The 14,276-nt window shown below is 38.3% G+C and overlaps 2 protein-coding genes across 2 annotated transcripts in view; both read left to right on the top strand.

The window, feature by feature from the left end:
* Positions 1 to 14,276, top strand: part of LOC117784401 (protein sevenless) — a 34,732-nt gene that overhangs the window by 13,022 nt on the left and 7,434 nt on the right. The window contains exons 5-13 of the mRNA XM_034622132.1: positions 2,678 to 2,743; positions 3,239 to 3,616; positions 4,384 to 4,626; positions 5,101 to 5,420; positions 6,357 to 6,917; positions 7,433 to 7,978; positions 8,868 to 10,083; positions 11,103 to 11,766; positions 12,287 to 12,898. Of these exons, the coding sequence (XP_034478023.1) occupies positions 2,678 to 2,743; positions 3,239 to 3,616; positions 4,384 to 4,626; positions 5,101 to 5,420; positions 6,357 to 6,917; positions 7,433 to 7,978; positions 8,868 to 10,083; positions 11,103 to 11,766; positions 12,287 to 12,898 (4,606 nt within the window). The remainder of the gene's footprint in view (positions 1 to 2,677; positions 2,744 to 3,238; positions 3,617 to 4,383; positions 4,627 to 5,100; positions 5,421 to 6,356; positions 6,918 to 7,432; positions 7,979 to 8,867; positions 10,084 to 11,102; positions 11,767 to 12,286; positions 12,899 to 14,276) is intronic.
* On the top strand, positions 269 to 2,064 carry LOC117786934 (fibrinogen-like protein 1). The gene is made up of 3 exons (XM_034625363.1): positions 269 to 432; positions 891 to 1,805; positions 1,864 to 2,064. Exons 1-3 carry the CDS (start codon positions 302 to 304, stop codon positions 1,979 to 1,981), a joined length of 1,164 nt encoding a protein of 387 aa, XP_034481254.1. The 5' UTR covers positions 269 to 301; the 3' UTR covers positions 1,982 to 2,064.

A 14,276-nucleotide genomic window follows, 5' to 3' on the forward strand; every position in this document is an offset into this window, starting at 1 on the left:
ACTACTGAGCAATTTATCAGCATATATATTTGTTACTAAATACTAAGTAAATTTGATATGTTCAACCACGAGTTTTGGTTTTGCTTCAATGACCGGATTTGAGCTAAACACTTTATCAAAGAGGAAGTCGAGGCAACCAATTCTAAGTTTTTGGGAATTTATAAAGATATGAGTATGCATATAAGTATATGTATTATTATTTTTGTGGTTACGATAATCGCTTTAAAATTCACTTCTTCGCTTCTATTCAAATTTTGATTCAGTCAGTTCTGTCAGACATTCAGTCAAGTTCAGTCGCAAAATGTTGCAGGAAATAATTTGTATTATCCTTGTTATTAATTCATTTAATTCGTTTAGTGCTGCAATTCATGTTTCTGAATACAACGAAACAAATTTAGTTTCTTTATTTAGATCTCAGTTATCTGAGTTGAGGTAAGTTCATAAATATTCAAGGCTGCAAACTACCAAAATTGTGGTACAGGTTCGGTTCGGTGGTTAGAGCCATATAACCAGACTTCGGAATCGGTTTATTACCTCCTGAACGAACTTATGATTAATTTAATACAAAAATAAATTTTATGGTTTTTTGTTATTTTTAATTTTATTAAACAATTTAACTTTTTATTGAAACAAAAATCGAATTTTGATAAAAATCTAAATTTATTTGGAGATCTAAATAAGATTTACTTTTATTTCAAATAGTTGAAATTTATTGACGAATTTATTTATATTTAAACGAAAGATTTATTTCAAAAAGTGGTTGAAGTTCGGGCCGTTTCAAATTCACGGGTTCGGTTAATGATCCGGTTCGCACTGCTTAAAAATCCGAACCGAACCTGTTTTGTCAATAGTGAAATTTTCCTAAACTAATAAATTTATTAATTTAATAGAGCTGGACAGGAAAAGATGATGAATAAACTTGCTGACGAATCGGAATTTCGAGCAGATTTGCAGCTTATAAAAGCAGAACTTGAACTACTGAAAAAACATATAAATGTTGTGGTATCGGATAATCAATGTAGAGCAGAGACCGACAAACAGAAAAAAGATATAATTGGTAAGGAAACAAAAATTCGAACACTGAAAGCAGATATCCTAACTCTGAGAACGGAGTTGCAGCAAAAAAATAAAGATTTAATTGATAAGGAAACGAATATTCTGACTTTACAAGCAGAGTTGGAAATCCAAAAGAAAAGTGTACTTGACAAGCAGTCTCATATCCAATTGCTTAAAAATGAAAATCAGCATCTTAGAACGGAGCAGGAGCTTAATAGAAAGTTACTTCAAACACACAATTGTGCAGAAGCCAAGTCTAGTGGGATTAAGGAAATACTCCTCCCCAAATTTAGTAGTCAACCTTTTAAAGTTGCCTGCGATGCGAAAACCCAAGGAGGAGGTTGGACCATTATCCTGAGAAGGATGGATGGCAGTGTAAATTTTAATCGAAACTGGACGGAATATAAAAATGGATTTGGTGATCTGAATGGCGAGTTCTTCTTGGGCTTAGATAAGATATTTGAAATAACGGCAGAAAGAAGGCAAGAGTTACTTGTTCTTCTCGAGGACTATCAGGGAGTCAATGCATTTGAGAAGTACGATGTATTCGCAATTGGAAACGAGGATCAACAATATGAATTACACACTTTGGGCAAAGCCAGTGGAACTGCAGGTGATTCATTCTCACGTCATCGTGGCAGCAAATTTTCTACATTCGATCGGGATAATGATGGTAGATCGGATAGAAACTGCGCCGAAGTAAAGACTGGCGGCTGGTGGTACCGTTCCAGCTATAATTGTGAATACTGGTAAGATTTAATCTTAATTATTTTTTAAAACCTCGATTACTAACTCGAATTCTTACAGCCAATTGACGGGAACATACGGAAACAACAATTTTCTCAAAGGCGTCAATTGGTACGACTTTGGGAGATCTGAATACTCCTTGAAGAAGGCCGTTATGATGATTCGGCCCAGAAAGTGAATTCCCAAGTCTTAAAAGGAGTTTCTTTATTATATGCATATTTTTCTAGAGAATTTAAATAAAAACCATTGTCATTCTCTGTATTGTTCTCTCTTATTATATCGTGTGCCCATTAAAAATGGGCAAAAAAGGGTATAATGTATTTGTCAGAATGTATGTAACAGGCAGAAGGAGGCGTGGCAGAGCTCGGGTTAACGAGAAATAAATAAATCATATTAATAAAACGATTTAATACTTGCATTTATTTACAATTGCACTGTAGCCAATAATAAATATTAATTTAATTAAATATGTATATTTTTAAGCTCTCTTACTGCATCTAATTTAAGTAGGATGATTAAAAAATTGTACTCTGAAGGTGCAATAAATGTCGCATTATATATGATTAAATTTATCTTAATCATTTGAGTCAATTAAAAGCTGACTGGTGACAAGATAATTAGGTACATTAAAAAAGAGTACGCCAATATATTACATATATTATTTTTTAATTTCGCATGGAAAAGGTTTCAGTTTTGACAAACTTATGACTGTTCCAACTTTAAAGTAGGCTATAAATTACTATTTACATTATTCTGCTTTTGCACAAATTTTTACTAATTTAGAAGTGTATTCTTCCCTTCATTATTATACTTGCTTTCTTTCGTTGCTCTTCTATTTAACTCAAGTGCTGATTAACATTTTTTTTTCTTTCAGTGTACCAAGGGCTGTGCTCAATGGTATCGAGCCTTAAAGGAGATCGAGTCGTGTCAGGAGGCTTGCGTAAGTTCTATACCAGAAATTTCACAAAACACTAAAAGTAATCTTTTGAATTTTCGACCTAGCAAAAAAAAAAGTAACATCAAATAATTTGCTGATGTTGTTGTACAGGTTTTTGTTCAGCTATTCCAGTGGTTCCTCATATTCCGAATTCCTAATATTTTTTTTAGGAATTTACAAAAACAAAGAAAAAAAAATGTAATAAAAAGATTTTGAAAAACCAAAATGATTATGATAATAATGATTAAGGATTCATAAATTGCAAAATTTTGATCCATCCTAATTTTTGTATTGCAATATTTGTTATTTTTCGTAAATTTATTTCGCAACAGCGGTATTCCTGATTTTGGTTTTCTAATTTTTATTCACTATACAGTAAATACTATACAGTTTTGTGATTTCCTAGTTTTTATTTTCAAATTTTCGCATGCTGAGTAATATTTTTCGACATTCACATAATCACATTTCGTAACAAATGATCCGATTATTTACTTGTAGGCATCCACACAATTTTATCCATTCGATATGCCCTGCATTGGAGCCTGCGAGATGGCGCAGCGGGATTATTGGCATCTGCAGCGAGTGGCGATGACGAAGCTGGTGGAGACGACGCAGCCGCAGCTTGTGGAGATTCCTGGTGAATCCGCCACATTGACCATCAAATGGGCCATGCACTTTCCGGAGAACTATTTGGCCAGTCGACCCTTTAACATACAATATCAGCAAGTGGATAAGGAGGAGGAGCAGGAAGATAAGGGGATAGAGACGAAGAATGAAGATCAATCTTCTGTCTGGCATAACATGGCCGACTATGACTGTGATGAGTATTATGTGTGCGAGATTCTGGAGGCGCTGATACCCTACACTCGCTATAAGGTAAACATTCTATGCATCTATTAATACAATAAAAAAAATAAAATCAACAATATAAAATAAATAAATTAATCTGAAAGCCGAAAAATAATAGTGAAATCAATCTTAAAAAATTATATCAAGGATTAGGAAATAAATTTAAATATAAAATTAAGAGTACACAATTTCGTAAATACTTTCATAACTATTATAAAAATGTTGCTTTCATTTTTTGCATTTGCTTGAAGTTTCTTTCATAGAGTAATAATTAAATTTGTAAATAATAGTATGTAGTTTCAAAATAAGCAAGATCTTATGAAAAGGTACAATCCTAATTCTAAGGAATTGACAACAATCTTCTGGCTCTTCTTAAATTGTATGACAAAAAGTTCTAAAAATATTTTATTTGACACTCCCTGATTTTAAATATTTCCAAATATGTAAATTTATATATATAAAACTCTTTGTCCTGACCGACTCACTGATTGATCACTGCACAGCCCAAGCCATTAGAGCTAGGAGGCAGAAATTTATACACAACATAGCTGAGACAATAATTCATATAATAGCATTAAAACCAATTATATTATTAAAAATCTTTTAATATTCTTAAAATAATGTTTTCTAATAACGATTCTAATTTGTGTATCCTTTATTTATTTTATTTTAAAACTTAAAGCTTTATAGTTTTTTTTTCTTTCTAATTTTGTAGTCTTAGCTAAAATATTTTTAGGAAATTAGTTATCTATTTCTTGACTTTTTAACTCGATTTAACTTTCTTTTGCCGACAGTTTCGTTTCGAGTTGCCCTTTGGAGAGAGCAGCGAGGATGTGCTTTATTCTCCAGCCACGCCCACATATCAAACGCCCATGGCGGGTGCTCCGATCTCAGCGCCGATCATTGAATCGCTGCTGGCGCTGGACGAGAATCATGTGGCAATACACTGGCAACCAGGACGCTTTACCAATGCTCCTCTCAAGGGCTATCGCATCCGGTTAAGCAGTGCCAGCAACAGTTCGATTAATCGCGAAGAGGTGAGTGTAAAATTCGAAGCCTTCAAAATCGAACTGGATTTTGTAGTCTGATTATAGTGATTATAGTGCAGAAGATAATCCTTTATTGCAATATGGGTTATAGTCCGAGTAACAAAGGCCTCAAATCTGTTTTTATTTTAGTTTGAACAGTGTGTGTATTTTGTTATTGCGGAATCGTGCTTGTGCGTCTCGCTGGCGCCCACACTCTAATAAGTATTTATGCTTTAAGTATTTTCTAATCATTTAATTTCCTTTACTATATATATTACATTTTTCGAAGCTTATTATTTTTACCGGTCAAAAATTGGCAATAGTTAAATGAACAGCAGAGTCTTCTAAATATTCTAAATCAATCCGAATGAAAATTATATGAAAAATGTCAGCTTATTAAAGTTAACAAAATTGGAAGTCAAAACCTTGGATTTTGAGTATGTCAAAACCATTTTTTTAATTTGAACTCTCCTCCTTATTTAGCTGTTGTCTGCATCACGTTACAGCTTCATCTTTGACGAGTTGCAGCCACTGACGAATTACTCCGTGGAATTGGCGATGATTAATCAACAAGGAAAAGGTCCAGCTGCCATCTCGAGTATTGTAACGAAATCGGAAATGCAATCGCAACAATTGCAGGGTGTTATTCTAGCCAGCGAACACAAAATCATGTGGCAATCACTGGAACCAGTCGGTGAAACCAGACTTATTTACAAAACAGAGACGGATACCATCAGTGATTTCACCTACTCGGAACGTGATCAGCAGTTGTGGCTCTTGAACTCCTTGGGCCAGCTGCATAGGTGAGTTCAAATTGGATTGAACCAAATGACAAAGTGACACAAAAGTGACAAGTTAATTAAAAGTGAAAACTGACCGATTTAAAATTTTCAATTTTAAATTTTTCAAAGAATTATTAAATTCAAATGCAGAATGAATGTAGAGGCCAAACCATGATCAAAGTGATATTCCGATTGAAAATCGATTGAGTTTTGTCAAAGTTATGGCATTTTGAAGTTGGTCAAACTGTGCAGATTTCAAAATTTTTGTCAGATTTCACATGATTTTTTTACAAGAAAATGAAATGTTTTGAAATCAAGTTTAAAGTGTTGTTTTATGCTAATTAAGATATAAGGAGTTGATTAAAGGTGAAAACTTGAGATTTAAAATTTTCAATTTTCAAAATATCAAAGGGGGGACCCTTAGCATGAAACCCAAGATTTGGAGGAAAATAATTTTTTTTACAAAATTAATTAAATTTGAATGCAGAATGAATTAAGAGGCCAAACCATGATCAAAATGATATTCCGTTTAAATATCGGTGCAGTTTTGACAAAGTTATGACAATTTGAAGTTGTTCCGACTTTTGATCTAGCTTCTTTTCGGAGTGATGTTCAGTTTCAAATTATCTTTACTTAAAGATAAAACCTTATAAGAAAGTCAGATTTATAAGCTAGCTTCTTAAGATGGCTTTTCCATATTCGGAGTATTTTCGGAGTGGTATTTGCTTAGAATAGTCAGATTTATTACCTAGCATCTAAAGTGGGCTGCTCGATGCTGGAAGTATTTTCGGACTAAATTCGGAATCATTTCGGACTAGATTCGGAGTAATTTCGAAGTAATTTCGAAGTAAATTTGGCCTTTTTTTAAAACAATGTTTACGTTATCCAATTTGTACAAATATTTGTTATTTTATTCAAGTTGATTTATAAAGGCAAACTCAATTGATTTATCCACAGGCAACAGCTGGAAGAGACAATTCCCGCAAGAAATCTTCCTCTCAAATTGAACTCTAGTCAATGGTTGCCACGTCGACTGTGCCTTGACTGGTTGCAGCAACGTCTCTATCTGGGAGTAGAGTCAAAAGAAGAGAATAATCGGGTCTATCAATTGTTTAGCTGTGACTTGGATGGTGGCAATCTGCAGCTGGAAGACAATGGAGAATTAGGAGTGGAGCTACAACAGCTGGAAATGGATGCCGTGAACGGTTGGATCTTTTTCCATGATGGACAAATCATTTGGCGTCTGGATTTGCATTCCAAGCAGCGATTGCAATTGTATAAAGCGAACAAATTGTCACATTTTGTGTTGATGCCACAACGTTGGCTACTCCAAGTGCTTCTTCTGCATGTGGAGGATGAACCGCTCCTGGAGCTGAGCTACGATGGCAGCTACAAGTCGCCTTTGGCATTGCCCGATGGCAGCTGGCAGAGATTTGATTTATCCATGGATAAACACCAACAACTGCTGGCAAATGGAACGCATCTTCAACTTCTGGAGCGGCACACACTGAACTGCAGGTAAGTTCAATATTTTTAATAGAATTTTGAAAGCAAAGACTATAAATGTAGGACAATAAGTTATTAAAACTAAAAAATGTAGTTTTAAACAACAAAATTTGGTGGATTAAAAAACAGTTCGAACCATCGTCATGAAATGGCAGCACAATAAATTCAATTTCAATAATAAATTGTTTGCTTGTGCGTCTGACTGGCGCCATATATTTTATATATATTTTGAACTAAATATACAGGGGTGCCACAGAAATCGAAACCAGCCGAAAATCTCCCAAAAATGTATGGAGATTTGAAAGATTTACGGTTGGTTTCGTTTTCTGTGACACCTTTAATAGATTTTGTTGTTGAACAAATTTATTAATTTATTTGGCAATTTTCTAATATATTTTCCATTGCAAATTACGCTGATTTTTATACTTTCCCACCAGAAATAGCTATTTTTCGCTTTTTGTAATTAATTTATTTTCAATGGACTTTTGCTTACATGTTTTTATCGCAGTTTTTCTGTATATTTCTAGGGAATCATCCTGTGTAACATCGTGGCCTTTGCAGGAGCCGCTGTTGAAACTCCTGGCCATTGAGAGACATCGTCAGCCCTTGGCCCTGGAGGCATCTGTGCCCAGGAAGCTACGTGCGCTGCTTGGCGCGCAGTCGGCTCAGATTTCGTGGCAAGAGCCGTCATTGAATCCCTACCAGACGCTGACGTCGCCGGCCCGCAATTGCAGCTACGAGTTGGAGGTGCTTGACGTGGCCAGCCAAAGTGCCTACAATATTAGGAATATCCGTAGTGCTTACTATGGCCTGGAGCGTCTACAGCCCGATAATCTCTACCAGCTGCGTGTAAGGTCGATCAATGCGGCCGGCAAGGCGGGCGAATGGACGCAGGTACTGCTCTCCCGTACCTGGCCACGTGGCGAGCATCGATTGCGTTGGTCCACACAAAGTGGACATCTCTATACAACCAATGAGCTTGGCTCTCAACTTAAATTGATTGCTGCCCACTTGGCAGAAGGTCCTGGTCCGCTCTCTCTGCTCAATGCCAGCCTCGCCTACTACGTCAGCAGGTACCTCCAACAAATTCACACTATTCATCTAAACAAAAAAGAAAATAGACTATATAATAGAAAACAATACAAAAAAATGGATGCAAAAAAAGAACCATGGAAATTCCCATAAGGAAAATCTTCAGAATTTCGCAATCTTAGTATTATAAACATATTTATCAAATTTCTTAAAGGGAATCTTTAATTAATCAGTTATTTTTCTATAGTTCAATATTTTTTGGAAATTTCGGTGTGTTAATATACATAACTAGAACTACAGTTTGAAAAATAACTGGGTTCGAACCCTGCCATGTCAAGTCTGTAACTTACGTGCTCTGTAAATTCTATAAATTGCACTGAAAATGCTTTAAGTAGTTCTCAAATATAAATAAAATGTATTAAAAAAAAAAATAAAAATATAAATTTCGGTATGGAATCCGCGAGGAATTCCATTCTTCCATTTATAATTTTTATTTCCATGCCACATCCGTAATTTAATAATTTCAAAAAGATTTATTGTTAAGTATTAAATTTTTGTTTGTTGAAATTTCTGTTGGGAATCCGTAAGGAATTCCATGCTGCACTGCATCACTCATAATTTTCATAGTTTTGATAATATTTATCATTAAAATATACATTTATTTATTTTTATGGAAATTTCGGTAGGGAATCCGTAAGGAATTCCATGCTGCACTGCATCACTCATAATTTTCATTTCGAATTTAATAGTTTTGATAATATTTATCATAAAAATATACATTTATTTATTTTTATGGAAATTTCGGTAGGGAATCCGTGAGGAATTCCATGCTGCACTGCATCACTCATAATTTTCATTTCGAATTTAATAGTTTTGATAATATTTATCATAAAAATATACATTTATTTATTTTTATGGAAATTTCGGTAGGGAATCCGTGAGGAATTCCATGCTGCACTGCATAAATCTGCTGCAGCCTCAATTGAGGTGCATGGCGCCCAACGGTGCAATTCATGTGGGAGCTATGGCCTACGATTGGCGTGGTGGTTTCCTCTACTGGATGGATCTGCGACGGGACTGTGTACAGCGTCTGGATCCATGGCATGGCATTAGGGAATTACTTCCCATATTTGGAGTGCAACATTTGGCATTGGATTCGGAGCAAGGACATATATATTATTCAAGTGCCACACACTTGGCGCGACGTCCATTAAATGCGCTGTTGACACAGCAGCCGGAGTTGGAGTACTACCATGTGAACGGCTTGACGGGAGGTATTAATGGATTTACTTTGGATTTACAGCAACGTCAGATTTACTGGCTGGTGGATGCACACGCCGGATTGCATCTATATCGTGCTTCACTCTCCTCACCATCAGCTGAACCGCTGCAGCTGCTGGCGACCTTTCCCCAGGCGGATGCAGTACCTCAAACACTGCAATTTCTGGCTCCTTTGGGTGCACTACTCTGGCTCTCGGCGGATGCGAAAAGTGCGCAACTGTTGCGTCTGTCGGAGACGGAACCGTTAACACTCTTGCCGCAGGGTCTTGAGGAATCCTTGACGGCTGTACAACTGCTGGAGGCATCGGCTAATGCGCCCGATTCCGGCGTAAGTCCGATGGCTGTGCTGCCGGACAGCATTCGGATCGATGAGGGCGGTCACTGGAATGACTTCCGTTTGCGTTGGCAACCCGCCACAAGTGGTGGCAATCATAGTCTGGTCTACAAACTGCTCCTGGAGCATGGTCCTGAACGTTTCATCGCCTTGGAGCTGGCCACGCCCTTTGCCCGCATCACACAGCTGTCGCAGGCGCCATTTAATCTCCGGGTGAGCATTACGCCGCACTCCGCTTGGCGTGCTGGACCCACCACCAAAGTCCAACTGGCCACGCCCATTGCCGCGCCCACCCAGCCCCGCAGATTGCGCGTCTTTGTCGAGCGCCAGGCGGAGCCTTTGCAGCTGGAGCCGAATGTGAGCGCCCTACTCCGTTGGGATGTGCCAGAGGAGGAGCATGTGGATCAGTCGCTGCAGTACCGCATCAGCTGCTGGCGAGGCACTGAACTCCATGCGGAACTCCTGCTCAACCAGAGCACTCTGGAGGCTCGAGTCGAGCATTTGCAGCCGGAGGAGACATATCGCTTTCAGGTAGGAGTGAAAGCACCCATTACCCAAAGGACCTACAATTATAAGCTCCCAGATCTCAGAGACTATAAAAGTTAGAGAAACCCGATTTGCGAGCAATAATCCAATAGAATTTTAAAAGGTCCCTTTAAATGGAAAATAATCGACATTTTGGTTGCACGCTCGACAGTAGGTTACTCTGTACTTAAAGTTGATTTTCGACCGATTGTTACTATAGCTATATGATATAGGAAACCAATCTGTACCTAATTTGATAAGGGAAAATTACACAAACTTAAATGCATATTCTACTAGTTTTGTTAAGATATTTCAAAAAAAAGAACAACTTTTTCATACTAAGACTTAATTTTTGATTGAGCGTCTCTATTGCAGCTATATGATATAGTGGACCGATCTTAACCAAACTTGGTCAGGATGTATAATACCAGCCCAAATGCATATTCTATCAGTTTGGCTCTGACATCTCAACAAACAAAAAACTTTTTCATACTAAAACTTCATTTTCGATGTATCGTTCCTATGGCAGCTATATGATATAGTGGTCTGATCTAAAAATAAAAACATACTTGATTTGCGTGTGGTATTCAGTAACCTACATACCAAGTTTAAAGTCTCTAGCTGTTATGGTCTCTGAAATCGACGCGTTCAAACAGACGGACAGACAGACGGACAGACAGACGGACGGACAGACGGACAGACAGACGGACATGCCTCAATCGACTCGGCTGTTGATTCTGATCAAGAATATATACACTTTGGGTTCTGCCACGCCCCTTTCTGCCTGTTACATACTTTTTGTCAAACACATTATAAACTTTTTTGCCAATTTTCATTGGGCTCAGGGTATAAAGGAATAACGATTAGAGCACTGGGAATAATTTTCGGTAGTTTTTGTACCTATTTTAAAACTATAAAACCAAAGGTATTTTTACAGATTATTCTGATGATGATTTTAAGACGATCAAATAATTACAATTAAGTTTAATGTGAGAATTTCGGTGCTTGGTCCTTGTTTTTGTCAGGTGCAAGCGCATGTGGCAGCGACGGGAATTGCGGCAGGTGCGACGAGTCATGCGTTGCATGTGTCTCCCGAGGTGCAGTCGGTGCCGCGGCTGCTGTATGCGAATGCGGAGCATATTGGGCAATTGGATCTGGATACGGCAGCCCGACGACAGCTGGTACACACCGCGAGTCCTGTGGAGCATTTGGCCTTGCTGCAAGGGGAACACCGATTGCTTTGGGTCAACGAGCATGTGGAGCTGCTCAGTCATGTGCCCGGTACAGCGCCATCGAAGCTCGCCAGAATGAGGGCCGAGGTACTCGCTCTCACTGTCGATTGGGTGCAACGCATTGTCTATTGGGCGGAATTGGATGCCTCATCGCAGCCGCCGGCGGCATGTATTTATCGCCTGGATCTCTGTCGCTTCGACGGACGCATCCTGCAAGGGGAACGTCTGTGGAACACACAGCCGGGACAGCTACTTCGTGATCTTGTGGCGTTGCCACATTCCCGTCTACTCGTCTGGTTGCAACATGACATTGGAGCACGAAACTCCACCTTGCAGGGACGCAGTTTGGTCAACGGCAGCACCTTGAGTTTCGAGGGCGTCACATTCCCTTTGTGGCGCCTCTTTGAGGGCAGCCAGGAGCCTGCAGCGGAGACGCTCAATCTGGTGGATCATCTAGGTAGGGTATTTCAAAATAGATATTGTTATCATCGTCAGGACTTTGCACTTTTAATGGACTCAGGGTATAATTAAACTTACAAAATTTGTCAATAACACGACAATTATATATTTCGATATGTTTTTTAAGCTTTTTTTTTATCGTGACGACATAATAATAATAATAGTACTTATAAATAGAACGTATTAAAAAAGTAAAATCGAAATCGATTTAAGATTTAAGAAAACCATTCTCTATTTGAGTAAATTTGAGTAAAATTATATCTAGGGATTAATAAAATTGAAATATACTGGTATGATGATTTAAGGTGAAAATTAAGTTAGGTCTATTTTATGGTATTCTCTATGAAAATAAGGACAAATTGGGGGCCTATTGGGGTTTTTAGTGAAAATGAACAGATTTTTTGAGAGTTAAGAAAAATGTAAGAAAAGAACTTAGGCTGATTATTGGGTGAAAGTAAGTTCGAGTGTTTGACCGATACTGATTTCTATATTTTCAATATTAACAACCTTAAATGTAGGACGACTCTGCGTCTACCATGTGGCAAGGATGCTGTGCACACCGACCGCGTTGCGGGCACAATTGAATCTGCTGAGCGATGACATCTCACAGTTGGCCCAGGATCCGGGCTACATTTACGCCCTGCGCAATGGGAGTGTGCGTGCTTATGGCCGACGTCGCCAGCAGCTGGAGTATCTGCTGGAACTGCAGCCGGATGAGGTACGGCTGCTGCGCGCCTACAACTATCAAGCGTATCCGAGCCGACATTGTCTGCTGCTACCCACGTTGGGCGCCATTGAGGAAACGAGCTGCGAGGAGACGCAGTGCCATCTTCGGTTGCCTTTGCTAACTGCCGCTGCGGATTGTGTTTTACCCGTGCCTGGTCTCAATTATGAACTGAACCTCACCTCCCCACACTCGCAGTTGCGGCAGCTACAGGGCCTCGCTGGCGAAACCCTAAACATCACCGGGTTGCAGCCGTTTCGAGGCTACGAACTACGCGTTCGCATCTACAGCTACTACCAGAGACGTCTAGGTCACGATCCCTTGCAGCTCTCCCCTTTGAAGCTGCACACGGCAGCTGCCACGCCCAGTGCGCCTCGGAACTTTACTGGAAGGGCCTTGAGTCCAAGTGAGTCGATATTTCAAACGACCATAACTTTGTCAAAACTAAACCGATTTCCTTGCGGAATGTCAATTTTATCTTGTCTTAACTCCTTATTTGATTCTGCATTTAAATTAAAAACTGTTTTTTTTTTTGTCCTCACTGTCCATTTTTTCAATGCATTCGATCACTGTTCAATTTCTCCCTAAGTTCCCCTAACTACTTTCTAAGAACTTCAAACCGACATAACTTTGCCAAAACTGAACCGATTTCCTTGCGGAATGTCAATTTTATCTTGTCTTGACCCCTTATTTTATTCTGCATCAAAATTAGAAACTGTATTTTTTTGGCCTCACTGTCCATTTTTTCAATGCATTCGATCACTGTTCAATTTTCCTCTACGTTCCCCTGAACACTTTCTCCGAACTTCAAACCGTCATAACTTTGTCAAAACTGAACCGATTTCCTTGCGAAATGTCAATTTTATTTTGTCTTAACTCCTAATTTTATTCTGCATCAAAATTAGAAACTGTATTTTTTTGGCCTCACTGTCCATTTTTTCAATGCATTCGATCACTGTTCAATTTTCCTCTACGTTCCCCTGAACACTTTCTCCGAACTTCAAACCGTCATAACTTTGTCAAAGCTGAACCGATTTCCTTGCGGAATGTCAATTTTATCTTGTCTTAACTCCTAATTTTATTCTGCATCAAAATTAGAAACTGTATTTTTTTGGCCTCACTGTCCATTTTTTCAATGCATTCGATCACTGTTCAATTTTCCTCTACGTTCCCCTGAACACTTTCTCCGAACTTCAAACCGTCATAACTTTGTCAAAGCTGAACCGATTTCCTTGCGGAATGTCAATTTTATTTTGTCTTGACCCCTTATTTGATTCTGCATTTCAATTAGAAACTGTATTTTTTTGCCCTCACTGTCCATTTTTTCAATGCATTCGATCACTGTTCAATTTTCCTCTACGTTCCCCTGAACACTTTCTCCGAACTTCAAACCGTCATAACTTTGTCAAAACTGAACCGATTTCCTTGCGGAATGTCCGTTTTATTTTGTCTTAACTCCTTATTTGATTCTGCATTTAAATTAAGAACGGTTTTTTTTTTTGCCCTCACTGTCCATTTTTTCAATGCATTCGATCACTGTTCAATTTTCCTCTACGTTCCCCTGAACACTTTCTCCGAACTTCAAACCGTCATAACTTTGTCAAAACTGAACCGATTTCCTTGCGAAATGTCAATTTTATTTTGTCTTAACTCCTAATTTTATTCTGCATCAAAATTAGAAACTGTATTTTTTTGCCCTCACTGTCCATTTTTTCAATGCATTCGATCACTGTTCAATTTTCCTCTACGTTCCCCTGAACACTTTCTCAGAGCTTCAAACCGTC

The sequence above is a fragment of the Drosophila innubila genome, chromosome X (genome assembly GCF_004354385.1).
Source record: "Drosophila innubila isolate TH190305 chromosome X, UK_Dinn_1.0, whole genome shotgun sequence".
Lineage (NCBI taxonomy): Eukaryota > Metazoa > Arthropoda > Insecta > Diptera > Drosophilidae > Drosophila > Drosophila innubila.

Coding starts and splice junctions, on each gene's coding strand:
- LOC117786934 (XM_034625363.1), top strand. CDS start 302: ATGTTGCAGGAAATAATTTGTATTATCCTTGTTATTAATTCATTTAAT. Junction 433..890: donor TCTCAGTTATCTGAGTTGAG/GTAAGTTCATAA, acceptor TTAATTTAATAG/AGCTGGACAGGAAAAGATGA. Junction 1,806..1,863: donor AGCTATAATTGTGAATACTG/GTAAGATTTAAT, acceptor GAATTCTTACAG/CCAATTGACGGGAACATACG.